This window comes from Toxotes jaculatrix, chromosome 17 (assembly GCF_017976425.1).
Source record: "Toxotes jaculatrix isolate fToxJac2 chromosome 17, fToxJac2.pri, whole genome shotgun sequence".
NCBI classification, from domain to species: domain Eukaryota; kingdom Metazoa; phylum Chordata; class Actinopteri; family Toxotidae; genus Toxotes; species Toxotes jaculatrix.
In genome coordinates this window covers 13,039,698-13,062,196 of record NC_054410.1, presented here as the reverse complement: position 1 = coordinate 13,062,196, position 22,499 = coordinate 13,039,698, and the positions used below count along the sequence as shown (strand labels likewise).

The 22,499-nt window shown below is 41.4% G+C and overlaps 3 protein-coding genes across 4 annotated transcripts; 1 reads left to right on the top strand and 2 right to left on the bottom strand.

The window, feature by feature from the left end:
- Positions 1-503: 503 nt before the first annotated feature.
- Positions 504-6,714, bottom strand: msh4 (mutS homolog 4). Of its 2 annotated transcripts, none has more exons than XM_041061010.1 (20): positions 6,480-6,714; positions 6,075-6,248; positions 5,820-5,983; positions 5,613-5,723; positions 5,268-5,383; positions 5,005-5,178; positions 4,723-4,895; positions 4,563-4,630; positions 4,312-4,386; positions 4,084-4,148; positions 3,827-3,996; positions 3,592-3,728; positions 3,326-3,429; positions 2,907-3,031; positions 1,995-2,195; positions 1,764-1,882; positions 1,541-1,669; positions 1,144-1,318; positions 975-1,063; positions 504-701 (listed from the first exon to the last, which is right to left on the bottom strand). In XM_041061010.1, exons 1-20 carry the CDS (start codon positions 6,712-6,714, stop codon positions 504-506), a joined length of 2,802 nt encoding a protein of 933 aa, XP_040916944.1. The 2 variants fall into 2 exon arrangements, with proteins under 2 accessions (XP_040916944.1, XP_040916946.1); XM_041061012.1 differs by having other exon boundaries at positions 6,504-6,714.
- A 1,082-nt stretch (positions 6,715-7,796) lies between these two features.
- On the top strand, positions 7,797-10,184 carry vcpkmt (valosin containing protein lysine (K) methyltransferase). The gene is made up of 5 exons (XM_041060858.1): positions 7,797-8,089; positions 8,291-8,404; positions 8,532-8,604; positions 8,745-8,864; positions 8,989-10,184. Exons 1-5 carry the CDS (start codon positions 7,833-7,835, stop codon positions 9,091-9,093), a joined length of 669 nt encoding a protein of 222 aa, XP_040916792.1. The 5' UTR covers positions 7,797-7,832; the 3' UTR covers positions 9,094-10,184.
- Positions 10,185-17,345: 7,161 nt separating this feature from the next.
- Positions 17,346-19,979, bottom strand: arf6b (ADP-ribosylation factor 6b). Its single transcript, XM_041060110.1, has 2 exons — positions 19,883-19,979; positions 17,346-19,631 (listed from the first exon to the last, which is right to left on the bottom strand). Exon 2 carries the CDS (start codon positions 18,939-18,941, stop codon positions 18,414-18,416), a length of 528 nt encoding a protein of 175 aa, XP_040916044.1. The 5' UTR covers positions 18,942-19,631; positions 19,883-19,979; the 3' UTR covers positions 17,346-18,413.
- Positions 19,980-22,499: the final 2,520 nt, after the last annotated feature.

The following is a 22,499-nucleotide window of genomic DNA, read 5'->3' as shown; positions in this document are numbered from 1 at the left end:
CGAGGCGCACCGAACGGAGTCGTCATTTACAAAAGACTCAGCAAGAGGTAGCCCCGCCTTTCCGGGGCATCCTCGGTTTAAATCTTACGAAAGACGAAAGCAGTCCGGGGAGTGGTCATTGCACTTCCCCAAAGTCCGTAGACACGAGTAGAAAAAAACTTTAATATTTCTGTGCGGACTTCCTGTATATTTGTGGTGTTTAGTGACCTAAAACCACCTCTGATTTATTGTTTTTCTTCTATGGTATCAAGACAGTATTTCCTCAGGGATGAAACGTATATTCCACTAATTTAGCTACATTACCTTTCTAAAATTATCTAGTATTATATTTATTTAATTTTAGGAATGGTAAAAAAAACATTACCACTGGGTTTCAAAGAAATTTATTTAATGTCAAATCAAGCCAATCTATAAACACAATATGCCTAGTAATGGTCATCAGATAATGATCTTTCATTTCTCTAAGTGTTTCACTGCCCCTCCCTGCTGTAAGGCTGAGTCAGTCATTCCTCTTCTGTGTACATAGACACTGGCTGCCCTGCGGCCTGCAACTCTGCCTCGTATTGCTTCCTCAGGCCTTTCAGATACATACGCAGGCTGTCGGGGTCCAGTCTGGAGTTCCTGGCAGCCTGCAGGAGGCGGGTGGCCAGGTGGTACACAGCTCTCTGCCTTTGTGTTTCCGGATCACTGTGATGTTTGGCCTGAGAGAACAGTGAAATAAACCTTGGTTCTTGTCTATTTATTCAGCCTTTCTCTGATATAAAACAGTATTATTTTGGGGACACAGAAATATCCGTGTTATCTGTTGTCAGGGGTCACAGCATAAAATTTGTCTCTGTCTCAGGGTCTAATATTGGTTTCCTGTAAATTTCGGTTTGTTTTACTGTTGCACACGATGCATGTAAATAAAGGTTAACAGAATAGGTTAAGGCACTAAAGGCAACAAAAGAGAATCTGATCATAATGAACCATACCAAGAGCTGCTGGCTAACATTGGAGGCAATGATCTTTGCCTCTTGGATTAATGTTGAAGGAAGGGCAGTCATTTCCGCTGCTCTCAGACCTAGAAGAGCAAAAACAAACTCTGCATCAGTTTTTCAAAACCAATTTCAAAAGGGTTATTGGATTTCACTGACTTAGTACCATAATGTCTTTCCTCAGAGCATCCTCGTTTCAGCAAGTATGTGTACACCACGCTCTCAGCACCAGTGTCACCACTGCGTGTGTGCTGAACCTCCATGTGCTGGTTCTCCACATTGGGATAAAGAGACTCTAGTTGGCACAGCTCAAGAAAGTGTGTGGCAAACAAGGTGAACGCCTGCAAACAGCAGAGAAACAGCACACACCTCGAAGATTAAAACCATGGACAACCTGCACTATTCCTGTATTTATTTTGCTACTTTACTGTTGACCCAAGAGGTGTATCACATCAGACAATAAAAAGTTAAATGATTAATAACGGCCGTAGGAATCTGATTTATCTGGTTTTCATTTTAGGTAGAGGAGTGGCAGCACATGAATACACTGACGTATACCCTACCTTGAGGCTAAGGAGGAACTCACAAACTGAGTGACAGATGCCAATGCCCTCCTCAGCACTGGTACCACGCCCCAGCTCGTCTATTATGATCAGGGATCTGTCACTTACATTGTGGATTATGTAAGAGATCTATGGGGAGGAAGTGTACAGTCAAAGATAATTTTAGATTTTTTTCCTTAATAAATGTAATTAAGGAACATTTTTGAAAAAAAACCCCATATACCTCCTTCATTTCCAACATGAAGGTGGAAGAGTTAGTTTCAAAGTCATCATCCACACCAATTCTGGTGAAAATCTGATCAGCAACACGGAAAGAGGAATACTCAGCAGGGACAAAAGAGCCTGGAATAATGACACAGGGAGGCTTTACTCAAAAAATCAAGCCAAATCAATCCGTAGCACTTTGCAGCTTTGCTTTTTAAAGTCCCGTGAGGCCGAAAGGTTTGCTACTGACCTATCTGAGCCATGATCTGACACAGCGCCACCTGTTTGAGGTAGGTGGACTTGCCACTCATGTTGGGTCCAGTGATGATGACAAAGTTGCTGCCCTCGGAGATGTAGCTATTGTTCGAGACAGGCTGCTGTCCAGTTATTCGCTCCAGAATGGGGTGACGACCCTGCTTGATCGCCAGCGTGTCTGTGAACTCTGGACGCACTGGCATACGCAGCAGAAAAAAAGCAACAGCAATCAAAAACACCTGGATTTGTTGGTATTTAATTTATATAATGACTTATTCATGCATTTCCATGGGATGGCTGAAAACATATACCAGTACAGTTGTATTAGTTAACATTTGGCAATTTTTTTTTTTTACAAATCTGTATAGGTAGCAAACTATGACTCAGTGACCAATGTTGTGCACATTACCTATGAAAAGTACAGCATATGATTTGATCTATATAATTAAATCTTTATATAATTAATCCCTGGTTGGTTATCTGAAAGGTGTATCACAATAAAATAAAAATCTGATTTCTGAGGGAGGAGTATGAAATGTTTAAAGGCAGCTAGCTCCTCTGCTAGGGGGAATTGTTTCTGTAAATGCAGCGCACCAGTGCACACTTATGTAACAAGGGTAATCTGAGTACAAGCTGGCTGGGATAGGAGGGGGCAGGCACTTAGCACGTGTCTATGGATAGACGCTTTCAGACAGCTGAGGACCAGCGCTCACCACCCACGTGGCTGATTGGGCTGATGCGGCCCACGACCCAGAGCTGCCAGCTCACTACAGCTCTCTCTGATTGTCATGTGTGACATTGGCTGCCTTGTGCCCCCCCCCCCCCCCCCCCCCTTCCAGACAACAGATCGCACATCATCAAGGTTAATTTGATTTGTGTATGGGAGGCAATGGAGCTTCATACTTACCATAGTCTGAGATGGTGCATGCATTTGCAAGTGATAGCAACATGTCCAGCATGGACACAGCATCAGAGAGCTTGTAAAGACAGTGGATGTGCTCATGGACGGTGCTCAGCAGTTGACATATCACCCTGTACAGACAAAGGTTAGATGCTACAGGCAAAAAGTACTGCATGGGACATAAAGCTAATATACAGCACCCTCTAGTGGACAAAAAGTAGAGCAAAAATAAACTAATTTAGATCAGCCTTTCAAAATGAAAACTTATTACTCAGAGAATGTGCAATCTTTTAATGAATGAGTAGGCTGATTATTAGGGTCTGATTACAGACAGCCTCTATACAAACATACACATACAATACAAATAAGTGTATACAATGAATTTCTGTGCATGTTTGTAAGTCATAGGATCATGATCTCCTCACACATAGGACATGTGAAAGATCTCCCTCAGGGCCTCATCACAGCGGTCATTCATTTTCATCAGGTCTGCAGTGGTGAAGCCATAGTTGTTCTTGTGCTTGGTTACCTGAGGTGGCAGATGTTGAAACACAGTTCATTCAGTGACTGAAACTCTATTATCACTTTGGGGGCAATTTATCATCCTTCATCCAAAGCTGATGTCTTTCTATTCTTAATCAGTCTATGGACTCTCAGCATTGCATTTATCCATGTCTTTAGTGGACCATACCTTGATGAACTCAGCGGGGAGATTCCCCTCAGGCAAAACCACCCCTTCAAGCTTCATCTGAATGAAAAAACCTCGAGCTGTGCTGAAGCTGGTACGCATTGGCAAGCCATATTTCTCCCCCATTTGGTTCACTAGCCCTGTGCAACACAAAAACCGCTTAATAAGCCTTGAGGTATGAGCACTTTATACAAACACTGCCAGGCAAGGAAATTTACTAAACAGCCAGAATAAACACCTGCAATGTCATCTACTATCTCAGTGTAAGCTCTCCTGGCAATGTCGAGGAACTCGTTGACATTAGGGCGAACAGCATAACACTTCTGGGTGCGCATGTTCAGACTCCCCTTCAGGTAGGTAGTGTCATCATTAATCACTGTCTTGATCTGCTCTAGGATCAGGTCAAACCTGAGGTGGACACAAATATCCACAGTGGAAGAAGTCTGTACACAATCCAAAATAGCTAATTTACTTCATAGGCACAAAGCTTAGTACCTGGTGTCTTCCAGTGAGGTGCTGTATGCTTTAAGTAGAGCTGTGTTGCAGTTCTTCAACACCATCTGTTCATATAACATTTGCTTATAACATAATGCTTAAAGGATTTACCATTTCCATTATAATAACAATTAGTGAACTGCTTTTTGTGTAGTAAAAAGCTTTTTTTTTTCCTCAATGGCTGTAGGGTGATTTTGACCTAATACCATATATATAACAGACACAGACCCTTAACCTTGGCACCAGATCCAATGTGTGTTTCAGCTGAATGGCATGTGTTATCTTTGCTTCAGCAACCTGAACCTGTAAAATAAAAATATAGAAACACTGCTGAAAGGAGCTCAAAAAGAGAAATACAGAACAACACTTCACAATTCTTGGCATTTAGTTAGTTCAGCATATGAAAACACACAGGAATACACTTCATGTCAAAACATTCTGTCACAATGAAATCATCTTCTACAGATTAATGTACGTACTGTTTCCTGCTTTGGGATTTGGACAAGAACAGAGAGCAGTTGGTCAATGTCAAGGAAATGACCTATGGCTAAGGGGTGAAAGAAAAAACAGATATTCAACTACTGTGTCGTGCTCTCGTCATCAGTATGAACGATATTTAATGTGTGACTGAAAACTGACCATTCTTCAGGCCGAAGAAGAGCTCCTCCTCTTGCAGGAGCTCTTGTATGGTGTCCAGTCGTATGTTGATGGTGTCCACATCGACCAGAGGCTCCAGGATATTGGAGCGCAATCTTCTAGCACCACCAGGTGTTTTTGTGTGGTTAAGTACCCCTAAAAGAGTATGTTCACTCCTATACACAGACGAGCAAAGACAGAGGCTCACTGAACACATCTATTATTACATGAGCACTACATACAAGGATGATCCTCTCATGGTCTTGCCATTACTTTCCCTCTTACCTGTGGTTTCTATTATTGACCACCAGCTCCAAGTTAGTGGCAGACGCTGAGTCAATCATGGTCGTCTGTTCACTCCCTTTAAAGCTCACTTTAAGAGACTTGGCAGCGTAGACAGAGTTCTGAATGAACTCTAAGTATTTCAGCAAAGCAGCTGCAGCTGCTAGGCAATAATATCTGAACAAATAATGACATAAGATAATAAAAAAAACTGTGTAGTGCTACAGTATATCTATTTCTATATGTTATTATACTCAGTGGCGTACTTAGCTTGCACTTCCATGAGGACAGTGCCAAATTCTGGAGCACACAGCTGCTGAATGTACTCCAGTCCTTTCCTCTCATTAAAATACTTCCTTTGGATGGCAGTGAAAGCTACACCCTGACAAAAAAAATGAATAAGACATGCAAATATTACCTCACACTAACAGTTAACAAAGGCACATTATGTCAGCAGATGGGGCACACCCGAACCAGTTAACAGTAATTCTAACCAAGAATTAATAAGTGAGCAAATGAATGGGCATGAGTGAGATTCTGTCTGGTTTCAGATGAGTATTTGTTTGAAAGAATGGCGTGTTTTACTCATAACACTTATTCTGGGTTGGTACCGGGAAGTTCTCAGTGATGAGGTTGAACAGCTTGGTCCTTTTCCCCTTCTCACTAGCTGTGTCTGGCATCAGAATTTCCAGAGGCACCAAGATGTGAATCTTGGTTATGACCTTCAAAAGAGTAAGATATGACTGTGACATGAGTTTCCTGTACTTCTCTTATGACTGCTGATTGATTATCGCTAGGCAATAAAAGGAATGAATTACCTTGGCATACGTCCCAGTGTCTGCAAACTGAGAGAGTACAAGCTCTGGACATTTTAAGTTGAGACTGGCCATGCCAATTTCTCCTCTGGCCAAACCACGCCCTTCAACCACTGCTACAACCACAGAGGCAACAGAGGTTGAAGTCGCAGAGGAGCAACTTGTTGCTACAAAAAAAAAGAGAAATCTGGATGAGAAAGTCTGCCTCAGCTGTTTTCACGCCTCACTTGACACGCTATTTATCTAAGGTTGAAGTACCAGTCTGATCAGTTCGAGGTGTCTGTGCAGGACGTGTTCCTGTGGCTCCAGCAGACCCTGGAGTCCTTCTGAGTCTGGGTGTTCCTCCACGGCTGCGGAAGGATGAGCTGTCTGAAGTAGATGTAAGGACTGATGGATTTGCCCTCCCTAACAGGAAGCTGTGATGAAACTGACCTATGTCAACACAGAGTATGAGAAGATGGTCATCTTGTCATTTCTCATTACTGCAGTGTCCTGCCCAGAGACAAACTTTGTAGTCTAACAGATGTATCCTTATTTTGCTTTATGATCCACTGTCAAAACTAATAAAGATATTTGAGAATGTAATGTCTGAAATGTCATTGTGATGGCATTTTACTGTCACCCCTCAAAGGGACAGTAATATGCAGTGCTGTTAGCTACAGCTTCTCTGGTTATACGTAAGTTCACCTGAGGATGTTCGGGGTAGCGCTGGGCCATGGCTAGAGCTCGTACTGCTTTCATGTAAACTTTGGTGGGATGACCCTGTGGAAGCTGATGGGGGACCGTACGAGGTAGATTCGTTCAGTCCACTCCTACCCGTTGGGGACGTCGCCCGGGTTTGTCCACACTCTGAGGTGTCGCCGCCAGTTGTTACCTCCTCCGTGCTGCTACGAAACATTTTAAAGGCAGGTAAATGGAGGTTATATTGCACAACTCATTTGTACGTCTTAAAAATTCTCTGAAAATACAAGTAAAAACAAAAGGAGGCCTCTCGCAGCTAGCAAAAACTGCCACCATGTATGTAATGGTCAAATGTGCGCGCGATCATTTCATCATCATCACCCATCATCACCCAGTCTCTACGTCAGCAGCTAGCATCTGCGCATGTCAATCATCATTAATCATTATTGTCCTACCGGAAAGACAGAGCAGCTTATTGTGTTGATTAAGTAATCGATTGATTGATTGATTGATTGATTGATTGATTGATTGATTGATTGATTGATTGCCTCCAACACACCCTTTGTCTATGCTTATAGGAGGCTTAAGACAGAGAAATGGAAATGGTGCTGACAAGAAATGTATTGTGAAGAATATAGATCTTGGATGACTGATCTTTTTTAATGTAAGCTATCCAAGGGCATAAAGAAAGCATGGCTGGGTTCATTACTTGCTTTGATCCTTTACTTTCCTTTGTAAAGGAAAAAGCAGAAATTTAACCCAGAGGTTGTTTTGTGAAGAAAAGGAAGTAACAAGAGTGAAGAGCTACCGCAAAGTTGGAAAGAAAGAGGAAGTAGCTAGTAAATTAAGCAGAGACATGAAGTCATGCTTCTTTAAGTGTTTCCAGAAATTGAATATAAGCATCAGCTTTTTTATTCTCACTATATCACAATTGTTGCCTGTGGCTTTGAGGTCATGGCCACAAGTTTATTCTGAAAATAGTTGTCTATAATATAGGTGCCTTGTGAAAGTCCTACAGGTCTGTACTGTTGAATTGACATTCTTCAATACAAATGAAATGAATAATCACATTATATCTCAAAAGAACTGACATTACATGTATACACTGAGACAGAATGGGGAATTAGATGACGTGCTTTTATTCGAATAATTATTAAAGTATTCTATTGAATTAATAGGTGAATCTTGCTCATTTGTTCTTGTGCAATTATAAACTCTTCTACTCAGTGTGTAATATCTGTTTAATCACTGTACTATCCATGATGTGTAGAGGTCATGCTTTTATTGTGGAGAAATCAGACCGGAACTCTGTTTCTAGTTCCTGTTGCTGCCAACATGGCGGCCCACATAGATGAGGATAACTATTTTGTGAGAGAAATTGAGAAAAACGATGGTTGTGTCTTAAAAATGAAGCAGTGCTACCTGGGAGATGTTGGCTGTGTGGTTTGGGACGCAGCTATCGTTCTTGCTAAATATTTAGAGACAAAACAATTTTACGATCCGTCTGGAGGAGTGAACGTCTGGGCCGGCAAGAGTGTGGTGGAGCTGGGAGCTGGGACAGGGGTAGTTGGTCTGATGGCAGCGACTCTGGGGTGAGACGACACGTCGGTTTGTGTGTAGCACTACATACTAATATACTATATTAATTAATATCACCAGCATGCTCCAGATTAGTTAGTTAGTTGCGCTCCCTTGTTTACAGTATGTTGCCTTGATATCCTTTAATTGATTAAAGCTAATGACAGAGAACAACCCAAATGAGAGTTTTCATTACTGTGTCTTAATTTCCATAGAGCTCAAGTTACTGTGACAGACCTGGAGGATTTGCAGACCCTCCTGAAAGTGAACATCAAGGAAAACCAGGCACTTATCAGTAGTGGATCCGCAACTGCCAAGGTACTGAAATGGTTTGTACTTATATTTCCTATTTTCTATACTGTCGGATTGCATTTCAATCAAATATGCAAGCTGTATGGTCAGCATGTTGTAAGACATGTCCAAATGCTATCTGTTTTATTTCTGTTGTCTTTAAAGGGGTGAAGATGTGTCTGAGTTCATGCCTCCCCCTCATTATGTCCTTATGGCAGATTGCATCTATTATGAGCAGGTATTTTCTTATAGTTCTCCACTTGCAAGATTGCGCTACCACCACCATCATCATCATCATCATCATCAGTTCAAAACAAGAACAAACCAAAGATGTTGTGCTTTTTTTCTCATTATGACTCATTGCTTATTTCCACACAGTCAATTGTTCCGCTGGTGGAGAGCTTGAAGCTGCTCTCTGGACCAGAGACTTGCATCATTTGCTGCTATGAACAGCGCACTGAAGGCGTCAACCCGAAAGTGGAAAGGCGGTTTTTTGAGGTGAGAACCCAACTGTGTTTTCAATTTGTAAATACCAGTAAATACATAAATACATTTTACAGAAGCTGACAAATTTCACATCACCTCTTGGTGAGTCATTGTGGTCTTTTGTGTTGTCTTTAAGTTGCTGAAACAACACTTCAACTGTGAGGAGATCCCTTCAAACAAACAAGACCCAGAGTTTAGCAGTCCAGACATCCACATCCTGCACATCCGAAGAAAAGTATAAGTTTGTCTGGTGAAATATGTGTGTGCATTAATTAGTGTTCCACACTAATACCACATGAAATTTGGACTGTGAAAGTTTAAAGTCTGTACTAGCATGTGTAAAATATTCACTGTATGAATTCTTTTTTTAAGAAAAATATTTTCTTATATATCAGTTAATATTGTCTTGGTGCATGATTGGAGTGAAACAAAGTTTTAAAATGAACCCACTGTAAGAATGATTTTTTATACACTAAATCAAGTTTGGATAATATCAGCAGTTTCACTGGTGTGTGTAATTGCAGAGCTGTGAAAGTACAGTAGATGGCAGACATGGCAGAATGTGATTATCTTTAATAAAAATCAGTTAAGGTAGAGTGGTCACAAACAGAGACAAGGATGGGAATGAACCATGGTTTCTCAATGTTCATTTGGATGTTTGAGCTCAAGGATTTGTCTTGCAAATGTTTGTGATATTTTGTTTTTATGCAAAACACCGTTAAGCAGATGAGAAAGTACTGACTTTACACCTCAGTTAATGGCAAGAGACTACAAACATGGAATATGAAACAGTTTCTGGCATGTAAACAGTTTTTAAACATATGTCTACAAGTTCTCTTGAGACCTTCCCTCAGAAATGTATAACTACTGACTGAGATAAGTTGCCATCAGAGTATCACTATAACTCACAGGAATGTGTCATTGTGAATGAGGTATGTAAATTCAGACATTACCTGTTTAGAGCACTAGGGGGCAACAGTTGCTCAAAATGCAAAAAAACAAAAAAAACAAGCATTTAAATTGTGTCTAAATATTTAGTCTGTGCACGCAAACTAAAATTATTATTCTGAGGGTCACGCTGATTATCTTACAAGTAAATATTAAGTTGTGTAGTCAGTGTTGTCAGTACAGCTATTAAAACTTGCTTCTTTTGGGAGAAATTGGGAAAATAAATCATGACTAAAATTCTCAATCCACATGTTTATGTAGTTTACTCACTTGATAAAATTGAAGCCAACATTGTGTATGCCAGCTTTTGCCCTCCATGCGGGGGGAATTCCACCCCAAGCCCCAGATTAGCTGGAAGATTATGGCTCTTTTTCAAGCATAAACCATGAAGTACGCCCCGTACTCCCACAGGCATGCAGGGGCCCCTCACAGCCTTTCATGCTGCTCTCTGTTTACACAGTGGAGCTGGAGTGTAATGAGCAGGGTGGCCTCCAACGCTCAGACCAAATAAAAATGTTAATGCTGAAGTTGGCAGGGTGGGGTTAACACTGAAGGTGCCGTTAAATACTCAAATCACTTTATAGAAGAATACATTGGGAACCAAGTTTGATTATGCATTAATAAGATGCTCATCTTAGTATTTCTCTATAGGGATCCAGGAGTGCAAAGCTAACGTACTTTCTTGCATAAAATCTGCTGATGCTGCAAAGAACATCTGTGATGGCGTAGGGCCACAGACCCATGAATAATGCTGACTTTAATGGTTAGATTAAAAAGCAAAGCAGAAGCAGGTATCTTTTCACAAACCAGTTTTGTTGTTCATGGAGATTAACATTGATTAATTGATAAAAAAAAAAAACAAGACAAAAACACCTCAGATCTTTTATCAAATGTTTGCTCTTCTGAAACGCACATTCATGCACAAATACAGCACTTCCCGCCACAGCTAATAGATTCATTATTAACCAATATCCCAACAGTGATTGTGAAATGTTTGATTACAAAAAAAAAGATTGAGGTGTGGTTGGGTTGAATCATATTTCTAACTGCTGAATCCCTGTAGGCTTTAGTCAATGATCATACCTATCACAAGAGGAACAGAGGGAGATTTATTGCCTTTAAAAAAAAAAAAACTACAGCAAATCATTTAAGATAATTGCTCCCTGTGGCCCTCCTCTGCCCTCTCACTTCTGCTTGGGGCAGCTGGACGGCTACACTCAGAATTAACCTGCTACTGAAGCCTCCTTTGGCCTTGACCAGGATGTGTTCAGTTAATTAATTTGACTCACAGTTGGTATTAAGTCCATGTCCCCCAGTGTGGTGGGGACAGGACCCAGAGGGGTTATTGGGAAGATTAGAGGAGTAGAGGGGAGCTTCACTATTCTGTGTCAACATTTGATCCCCCTGCCTACCCATAGCTCTCCCAGTCAAATCCTTCAGAATCTATTTTCTGGTCTCTCTGGTGCGCTCTCCTCCTTAAATGTTAACCAAAAATAATTAAAATTGTGTAGTTATAGTCTTCTTGTGGTTGCCTAATTAGGCTAGTACTACTGGGGAATACAGGGAGGCACACAGTAAATGAGGACAGCCCACAGTGAAGCAGTGGTGTCTTTGTAATCTGTTTTCATACACACATTACAGTTGATTCTGGTGACTATAAACATTCATTACTTAACATGTGCTGTGCATGCTGCATACACCTAGACAGAATGGGGGCATTTTCTGCCAACAGATGGTGCTATTAGTGGAAGTAACGCTTACCTGTGTGGAAAACCTGCGCTAGGAATGACACAGTTCAAGTCCTCATAAATAACTCAACAAACTTGTGAGGTGCACGACTATAACACTGCCTGCTCATTAATTGTGGTGTGTGTGATGAAATTGGTCGTCTGTGGTGTATGATTAGTTTTTCTGCCTTGTATATGATTCATGTGCAGTTGAACCCCAATCCAGTCTGTGCTTTCTACGTATAAAACAGTGAAAAACATCTGCATGGACTCTGTAATCCACTCGCACTGCCCCAGGTTCTTTAAAAAAAAAAAAAAAAAAGTGTCATGAGGCAGCAGTGCAGCACCCCTCCAAACCAGATGGGTGGAGGAGAGTCTGACTCCAGCAGCCCGTGTGGTGTGCTCCACTCCGCTGCATCACGGCCAAGTGACACAGAGGATCCTTTGTGTCACCATCATCACACTGCCTGGAGCCAAGAGACACTGTTCCAGAAAGGAAGACTCATTTTCTCACTAACTATTAGGGAGTGGCTCAAGAATAGACATCAAACTGGGCTGATTAAATATAGAAGAAGGGCTGTATAAATGTGTGACTCCTCTGATCCAGCAAAGGTGCACCCCCCCCCCCCCCCCCACATCCCTCCTTCCTCACACAGATCACCCTTCTCTCTTTCACATGACAAACTGAGCCTACTGAACTTTATGCTCCACAAAGACACAACAGGCCAGAGCTGCATTCCGAAACAGAGCATGTGATTAGGGTTGTTTTTCATCTCTCCATCCCCATCTGGAATAATGAGGCGCAACAACGCTAATAATTTGTGGCACTCTTGTTCAGTGGTGGATTTCAGAGCAAGAGGTGGTAGAGTGCCAGTGAAACAAAGCCTGACAGGACAACTAGCTTATAGAAACACAATGCTGGCTCCACCCATAACCCCCCCCCCCCACCCACCCACCAACAGGGGGACAGAAGGAGGGCGGGGGGTGCTGTTAAGACAGCTGTGCCGCTGTTAGGAGGGGACACAAACCCAGTACTGTGGGAATATTGTGCACACTTGCCCCCATTTTCCATTCCCCTTAATGAAATAATTTTATCACTATGAGATGCATGTAATTGTTTATATCCAGTCTAGAGCTGAAGCTTTTAAAAGCAGAATAAAAAGTGGACAAATTGTCTTCATTTTTTTTCTTGCAACAGAATTTGAGGAATGACATTTGACAATCAAACAACACAAACACTGACTACTCCTATTAGTCCTTGAAGGTGCTGTTAGATGTAAAACTGTTTGTGTATAATGCCAGTGGTCAATGAGGGATTGACTCCAATGGCATTACTGAAAATGTAAGTGTATTGATCCACTGCTTGAAATACCACAGGTTTCATTGAGACTTGACTCCCAGTCACTGCTGTCCCCACAGTATTCTAGTGCAATGATGTATTTCTCATCATTACAATGTGTGGTGGCTCAGCACTGAGGGGAGAATTGCGGAGGGGAGGGAAATTGCATGTGTGTGTGTGTGTGTGACATTTCCCTGAGTCATTACCTCTCAGTAGTCTGAATCTGGACTGTGTGCGTGAGCAGCAGCACCTGACTTGCCATAGATCTGAGATTTCCTCCCAAGCCCAAACTGTTGTCTAATCCAGAAGCACTGTCACTCCAAACTCTGACTCCTCTGTAATTACAGCAATCTTGTCAGATACACAGATGTAGTCAGTCGTGGAGCGTGACAGTGTGGTGGCAAGCTGCTGAAGGCAGCCTTTGAGGTTACTTTGCATGGATCTTCATCATTCTGTCAGTGAATCCACGTGGCTGGTGGATACTGCTGCTGGGTGGAGGACTCCTGTCTCCATTACTGTACTTTTCAATGTTAAAATCATCCTCCAGTGTTTCTGTGAGTGTTGAGGAGGTTATGTAAAGCCAAACTACAGATACCACATGGCTGAGGTCAGCGATCTGTGTACTGTATGAATAAGCTAAGGTCAAATAAGAGATCTCAGAAACATCCAGCTGATTTCGTTTTGCTTCAGGAACAGATGCACTTACATATCCGCTCCCTGCAGCCAAAAGACTCGAGAGAGCTCAAGCTGCAGCACCTGCTGTAACAGCAGCCCCTCCCTTCCCTTTGCTGTAGCATTGCTTAGATCCGAAGGTAAGATGTTTAACACTCAGCTATGATCCTCTTTACGCTCTGTGCGTTACAGCTGGAAAAACAGTGCATGAGTCCAGGGACAAACTGGTTCACACTCTCACACAGCTGTGATAAACATCCTGCAATCCTCAAGAGGAACCATGTAGACAAATTTCAGGTTTTCATGTAAGGGAATATAACTAGAAGCCCTGAGGCTTAAAAAATTTTAATGGGACTTTGATTGGATGATTTTTAAAGTGGAAATACAAACATGATTATCAGCCACTGAAACTGTATGGTTAGTGGCTTAAATTATGTAGTTAATGGTTGTATAAGCACTTTATCTATCATTAAAAAATAAATTGGTTATGTCGTGTGGACCTCGAACACTTCATAATAATTTTCTGGTTCTCTGAATTTGTAATTCCACCAAAGCAAGTACCCTGCAGTTGCAGATATGAATGGAATGTATTTTGGACCGATGCCCAGAGTGCACCTTGGACTTCACAACCTCACATTTTCAACCTTATTTAGCTTGTCTACACCACAGTGAAGCCCCCATTAAAAACCACAAAACTTTCTTTCACGTTGTTAATGAGTAGAAGCTGCTCCTGAACACCTGCAGTCAAAACAAACTCAGGTCACGCCCTATGGTATCGATAGAAAAGAGTGTATCTGTGTAAGGGCACCTACCACGGCATTCAAGAACGTTAACCTCAGCAGGAAACCTGTAACAACTTTCAGCCACTTCCGGACCTGTTTTAAACCGAGCTCTGCGTGAGTTCATTATTAACAGCTCACTCAAAGAGGCAACTGGAGGTGCAGAGGAATTAACCAGAGGACAGACACACACACACAGAGAGAGAGAGAGAGAGAGAGAGAGAGAGAGAGAGGTTTCGTAACTAAAGAGGCTGTCTCACTGTCCTTGAGGATAAGCAGCCAGTGAACCAAGCTGTGTGAACTATGGCTTAGAGTAGGTGTTCCCTCCTACCATTTGGCAGATAAGTATACCACTTTAATAACGGTGTTTGCCTGTGTGCACAAGAGTATCTGTGTCTGCATGCATCACAAATCCAACAGTGATTATCGAGCTGGGTGTGGCTGCTGAACTGTGGGCCAACATTAAGCCAGCGATGACTATATTATTTGCAACCCACAATCAGAAATGAGTATTATCTTAGAGCTACCTGCACAAATGTTGCCCTTATACTGGAGTTCAGAGGAAATGAAGACAAGTGAGGAAGACAAACCACACCCCTGAAACCCACAAACATAATTCAGGCTAGGTTTTGCAGGCGTGCCAGGAGTGCAGCTGTAATGCCACTCACCACAGTAATTCCTGAGCTGTTTCAAATCATTGTCAAGGTGTCTAACGCGGGACAAGCCATCATTGCGACAAAGGAAAAAAAAAACTTCTGTGCTTCCAATACTGTAGAACACAGCTTGCATAGGGTGAGGTCTTTTTCGATTTCTTCCCACTCTTCCTCTTTCCATGCAGAGGAGAGGAACTGACTGGAAACTTGCAGCACACTCAGCCACCTATGTGATACCAAAAGCACCAGGCCACATTGGCCGAGATCCCATCAGGCTGTTGTCATAGGGACTGCCCCAACAAACAGGCATACTGGCTGCCTCAGACAAATCTGTCATACACATTCTTGTGCAAACCACCAAAAGTGTTTAAGCAGTCTGCCTTCCAATTTTGTGAATTACGACACCAGGGAATTAAGAGAAACAAGTGCTTAATATCCTGTTAGCTTCACTGGTGAGATGCTTGAAGTACTTGTTACTTTGGTATTCCACCCCACCTTTGCAAATGCTGAGCACTTCATAAGCAAGAAATATGAGGCTCATTACACAAAGCACCTATTACTGAACCTCCTTCTATGACCTGAAACCCTTTCCTAACCTCTCCTCACAGGAAGTGTAAGGAATTCCAGCCGAGCACAGAGGGAGTTGACAGAAGGGCCAGGAGGTCTCATCTTTACAGAGGAGAGGTCATAAAAACTTGCTTACAGTCTCTGTCCTTGCCCCGGGGGCTCGCAGTGTTACCAATAAAGCTGTGAGGATCATATGGTTGTAATGAAGTGGTGGGAACCAAAGTGGCCATTACAGCCCAATTAAACTGCCATCACTGTCTAATGGAGGCCCTTGGCCAAGCCCTTGCTGAAAGCAAGTATTTACAAATACGCTCTGAAGCTCGGATACCTTCTCGACTTGCAATGTTTGTGGCTGTTTCAATGAATTTCTTCTGTTTTTATCAAGTGCTTAAATCACGGATGCACAAGGTGTGTGGGTTGTGAAACATCTTCTGTAGCTGTGGAGTCATATCTGTCTATGTCACCTGACCTGTCTGACGGAAACCTCTGTGGTACTAAAGCAAACATCCTGAGGCCTTTACAGCAACTTGCTAAGCACCAGATTTTCCACGCAGCAAATGCCACCACGATTAAACTGCCAAACGTCTGTGGAGGCAAACACATGTATACACAAGGATACAGGGTCTGATTGTCAGTGAATGCTGCAGATTATGTGTTTGTATGCTTTAGAGAGAGGAAATGCATCCCATTCTTTTAAATGCAAAAAAGGAAAAAAAGAAAGTTAACAGTTTTTTTAAGAGCTTGCATAGTGCCCCCTTTTTCTGTGGATGTGTAAAACAGTAGAAAAGACGTAGCACCATTCAGTATGCTGAGCAGAAAAGTCTTACAAAATCTGTGGAATAATACTAACTAATCTTTTGTAACCCTAAACACAGTAGTCAGACCACTTGTCACCATCAATCCTGTCTTAGTCAGAAGTAAAAACACGGTTATTAATCAGCTTTCACAAAAACTAAAACATTCTTCCATGGTGACTCAGAGGTGTGCTGTCCCTAAAAGATTTACTAGAGGTGGACTGACAAATTCAAGTCAACTTTTAAAGGAGTATCTCACTGAAATAACAAATTTGAACCCCAAAACTTTCTTTTTGCAACGAAAGTGAGATGCAGACTCAGACTAGAAAGGAATGACTATTCAGCAGTTGCAAAAATTTATCTTCATGTACCAAAAATTTGGTACATGAAGATGATTGATGAAGGTATTATCCTAATTACACATTGGTTGTGAGTGACTGCTTGTTTAGAAAAGTGGTCCCATATCTGTTAACAGGTAAATCACATGCTGTAACGACACTCTATCGTTTAACTTAATTACAGAAAATGGGGACTTCTTCACCTTCATTTTTCTTTCACTTTCTCAGCACCAGACCTGCTTTAGTCAACTTGAACAGACCACGATCTCATCGAATCAAAACAAAACAACCGAGACTTGCTCTTTAATGCCAGTCCCAACCAAAAGCAAACACAGGAAGTTACAGCCAACAGCTCAGCATCAACTCAAATGTGGCTCACAACCAACACGCAACATTCAAAAAGAATTCGCAATTCAGCTGTATATCTCCGCTTCCCCTCCAGCTCTCATGCAAACTATCATGTGGCTCTGTTGTTGTTCCAGAAAGACCAGCAGTTGGACTTCCTGTTTTGTACATTTTCCCATTTATTGGCTGGGGAACTGAGGGTGGACATAAACCCTTTACAACAGAACTAAAACCAAGGAGAAGTTTAACACTGCAGACTTCTACTTTGAGCTATGAGCATTCTTGACCTTTACCTTCTACCTTTAATCCTCAAAAAAAACAAAGAGACATAAAAGATTTAAAATCACTTTTTTAATAAGACATTACAATGACATTGTTCTGTACATGGTTCCCCCAGTCAAAATAGGAGTAAGAGCTGCACCACAAGGTGTCTTTCAACATTTCACCAGTAAACAGCTCCCTCTGACTGCACGACAGATGGACTCTGATGTAGGGTTACTGTACTTTCGTACTCATGCTACAGATATAGGCTATCATATAATGTCCCAATACTGAGACTAATCAACTGTGGTATCAGATTGAGAGAGCTCAGAGCTGAATGACATTCCTTTGGAAAGATTGAGTCGTATGACTATGTGTTACCCAAAATTAAAAATGCATCCCAACAAGCATGTTTAAGAGTTACTGGAGGCCTATTTGTTGAATATTCAGCACAATTAGGTATCAAGACATGACACAAAAGGTCAATCAGTTAACTATATAGCCCACATAAGGGGACTGGGAAAGGTAACAAAACATGTTTGAAGTCATTTTTTCCTCTGGTGTTAAGACTGATGACAATGACAATGTAAGCAATGGTGATTTTTTTTTCTTTTACCTTGCAGCAGTCAATACCATTGAGAAGAAATACTTTTCATCACAGTACTGCGTTAAAATGAATGTCAAAGTCCTTCCAAGTAGGCTACATGACATTAAAGATCCCACCTCAGAAGAAAAAGAATAAGATCCAAGTTCAATGCAACAGAGACTGAAGAACCTCGAAACAAGCTGTAGTCCAAGAATGAAGATAAAAACCTCAGCTTCATTAGAAAAATTATATAAAACAGGAAAAAAGAATAGGCAAAGGCGGTGATCTCTGTGGCTTTAACATTTGGACCAATTAATTCAATATTCATCAAGCAAGCCCCAAAATAATGAATGTGATATAGGCCTGCTACAGAATACAAGCAAACTTTAAGCCAGAAAACCCAGTTAAAGATAAATTAGTCATGGGGCAAAGGTAGTATTAAAAAATAAATGGGAAATAATCAACTTTGTCTTAACCATACTCATTTTGAGAAGTTATTTGTTACTTGCAACTTTATTATAGTTTTGACCTAAAACAGTCAGCACTCAATCATTAAGATTTGTAATTTGAGGTTAGCCATGTCAAGCCCTCATACAGTCCATCACCTGTAGTCGCACAGGAGGGCTGAACATACCAATTCCTATCTCTGATGCGGGTCAATCCGAGCTTCTCTTGGATTTCATGTGGCTTCATGGCATCCGGAAGGTCTTGCTTATTGGCGAATATCAAGATGATGGCATCCCTCATCTCCCGGTCATTAATGATGCGGTGAAGTTCCTGCCTTGCCTCGTCGATGCGATCCCTGTCCGCGCAATCCACCACGAAAATTAACCCCTGGGTGCCTGTGTAATAGTGTCGCCACAGAGGACGAATCTTATCCTGGCCTCCAACATCCCAGACGTTGAACTTGACATTTTTGTAGGTGACAGTCTCCACATTGAAGCCGACTGTGGGGATTGTGGTGACAGACTGTCCGAGTTTCAGTTTGTAAAGGATTGTTGTCTTTCCAGCAGCGTCAAGTCCGAGCATTAATATTCTCATCTCCTTGTTGCCAAATATTTTTGAGAGCATTTTCCCCATTTTGAACTCTTGTGCATAAATACTTTGTTCCTAACGAGAAAAAAAAACGTCAGATACCGCGCCGATGATTATTCACTGTAACTCTAGCTTCAGTTTGATTATGGGCTTACTTGTGGACACATGACTCAGTGAAGAGCATTTGTGCGGCGAAAGAAAGAGTCAAAAATGCACACTCATGTTAAAACCTAACAGTACGTATGGACTTTGTTACTTGAAAGTCTGTGCGCCAGGATCCTGTGAAGTGCAGGGACATTTATGTTCAGAGTATCACAATGTTTTCAGGCCCTACACACAACATGGCACGGTAAAAAAAAAAAAGCTAAGAACTTGGCAGCAGCTGTTGCCTGACGTTCATTGTGTTGCCCAAATCGACATAAAGCTGCGTGACAAACACAGGCCGTGGCGATTCAAAACTGCAGTGAGCAGATACGGCGTATGTATATAAGGCCCCAAAAAGCCGCGGTACTTTATGAATTCCTCCTGGTGTTTGTGTCTGGCGGTCCTTCTCACCGGGTGCGCCCTTGTTCTCTTCGCCGCTACCGGAGCAGAAAAGCAGCCTTCTGTGGTTATTCCATCAAGCGCTCCGTCGGGTGGCTTCACCGTGTTAGAAGGGTCAATTTCGACAAAATAAAAATCCTCGGTGACTCAGCAACACTCGTACCCTCTCATGAAACCCCACTTCTCGTCCCCCTGAAAAGAGATTTAGAAGGAGGGTCAGACATGCCAAATTAGCAAGCTACAGCTCATGGCTGCTAAAGACAGCTAGTAGGCTAACATGAGCTAGCTGGTTGCCTAGCAAGCTAGCCTTAAGCTACCTAGCTAATGGTAGTTAGCTGTTTCAAGCTAATCATATGTGGAAATAAAAATACGAGCGACAGGGGTAAAACGTTTGGCTCACATCTTCCCGAGTGGAACAATTCATTGAAATACAAGCAATTTACCTCCTATCTCCCCCTCCTGTCTCGATAAATACACCCAGCTCTCGTCTTACTCCTTTAAGTCGAGCTGGTCGCAGTGCTGCTACACCGGAAAGGTGTGGAGCTGCATTAACCGCCACTTCCTCCCGTCTACTTCATTCAGCTGCTGCCGCCGAGTACAGCTCTCACTGTCTGGAGCAAGCACGACTCACAGGGTAAACAATGAAATACACAAACTGTCATCAAATACATACAGTTTACCGTCTCTATACAGCATGCATCTAGTGTTTAGTTAACACTCTACATAACAGCAATGAATATTAGAATGTAACTTAAAGCTTTATTCTAAACAGTGCCCGCGAGCGTTACTAATACTATTTTTAATTTGAAATCTGTTTACAATGACCACATTAAATATTTTATTTACATACTGATGAAAATGCATCGAACGGGTAATATTTCTGAATCCAATACTCTCATCTGATTAGTCGAATGATTTCAGTGAATATAAAGCGTAACATCGCCCCCTTGTGGTAGCTACTGGTTATCTAAAGTTTCTCCCAGACGGGATTGACGGTCCGTTTTTCTACACTTTCTTTTGTCTGACTTGACATTTCACTGTTCGGGATGTCAGAAAGGTGTTTAGGTAAAGTCACATTTTACAAACGTTCCCTTCCAGTTTTGCTGCTGCCAGCATATGTGCAAGTAGATAAAAGCAAGCTGTAGCATTTAGGCTACTCAGTGTCTGTGCTTTTGTTTTATCTGGGAACACTATTACAGTTTTCCTCCACGCATTTGAAGAAACATTTAACTATGTGGTATGACAGCAGAACTATAACTAAATACAGGAGATCTGATTCAGTTTTCCAGAGGCGACTTAAGGGAAAACAGCCAGTATGTAAAATTAAAGACAATGGATGCAATTTAGATCATTTTAGACATTTATTTTGTATTTTATTTTGCAAAACTGTTGCAGAATAAACCGGTGCAACATTACCCATATTATAGATCATGACACAATCACAGTACTCAACAGTGTTCAACTTTTATTTCTTTATTCAACTTTAAAAGACTGAATCTGTGCATTTGGCTGCCGATTTTTGGCGCCGTATGTGTTGTGCATACGTGCTGCTCTGACTGTTATAGCCTAACTGAGCCGAGCTGCTTAAGTCTCGACTGTCCATCTGGTGAGCCATTTTCATCGTATGCCTCTTTGACTGGCACCGCAGTTTTAAAACTTTACCGGCTGAAGAAATCAAACCACATTTCAGTTAATATTTCACTTCCCACAAACCCTTTGTGCAGAATGCGTTGCAGGAAACAGGTGTGCTTTGATACCCTCTCATTCTTCCTGCACACTTATCCTTTGTTTTAGTCATTGCACGTGAGTCCAGTAAATTTTGGCAATACAATAAACCCACCAGGCCAGACTTTTTATTGTTGGTGTAAACTGCACCTCAAGTTGCAAGAATAAACATTTATAAAAAGAAATGTGATGTGCTGAGGACTTTTAAAGTCATTTAAATTCCAGCTACTGGAGGTTTCTTGAACTAAAAGAAAGCAGACACATTTAAAATGAAAGCATTGTTGACACTTAACTAAATGTAATTAGAAAAGGTTTGTCTAATTGTGTAAAATCAATTCAGTTCAGTTCAGTTTTATTTATCTAGCGCCTTCCACAATCAAAAGTGTCTCAAAGTGTTTTACATAGACCCAGAGCCTGACTCCAGAGCAAGCACTTAAGGCGACAATGGCAAGAAAAAACTCCCTTTTAACAGGAAGAAACCTTGAAGAAACCTTGTTTTAGCATCTCGGCCTGTAAATGTTTTAGAGTCACTATTCAGGAGGCCATACTCACATTTTCTGGACTAATTTTATCATTTTTATACCGTATTTTATCTTCTTTATGTTTTGCTTTGCTTTTCCGGACAAGCTCAGCAAAAGCGTCAGATATAAATTATGCACACATCACCTGGTGACAGTCTATAATCAGTGACATCATCAACAATCAAAAGGGCGTGGCCCTTTTCACAGATGACACATTGACTTGTCACAGCAGGAGAAGCACAGGTGTAACTGACACTGTTAACAATGGTTCTGTTCAGTTTGATTTGTACACACCCACACAGTCCAGAGAAGATGTTTCCTCAGACAAAATAGGTAGAAGCACCTTTGTCATTCTACATATATATGGTCACTTTACTGTTGTTACTCTTTGCTTGACACCTTACTGTGTTTTTCTTTTTAAATTATTCTGTACATATTTTGCTGCTATTTCTTTTACTTTCTTTGTAAGATCTATTGTTTTTATAATGAAGGGAGAGTGTCAAAAAAGAATACCATTGCATAGTGTGAACCGCTGCTTTGTATTGTGCTGATGACAATAAACGTTTTTGATTTTTTTTTTTTTTTTTAGGATAGAAGCACATTTGTCCATTTTTGAGGCCTTTACCTTTAAAATTAATTTTTTTGGTAATCTATTAAGAAAAACAGGATATGTAGGATTATTTGTGTCATAGTTTATAGCCAATAAAAAATATCAGGTTGTGTGATTTTGAGTTTGATGCCAATTGACAAATCCATATTAATATTAGCTTTGGCCTTTTGTATGCTTCAACCACAGGTTATTATACCTGCTAAG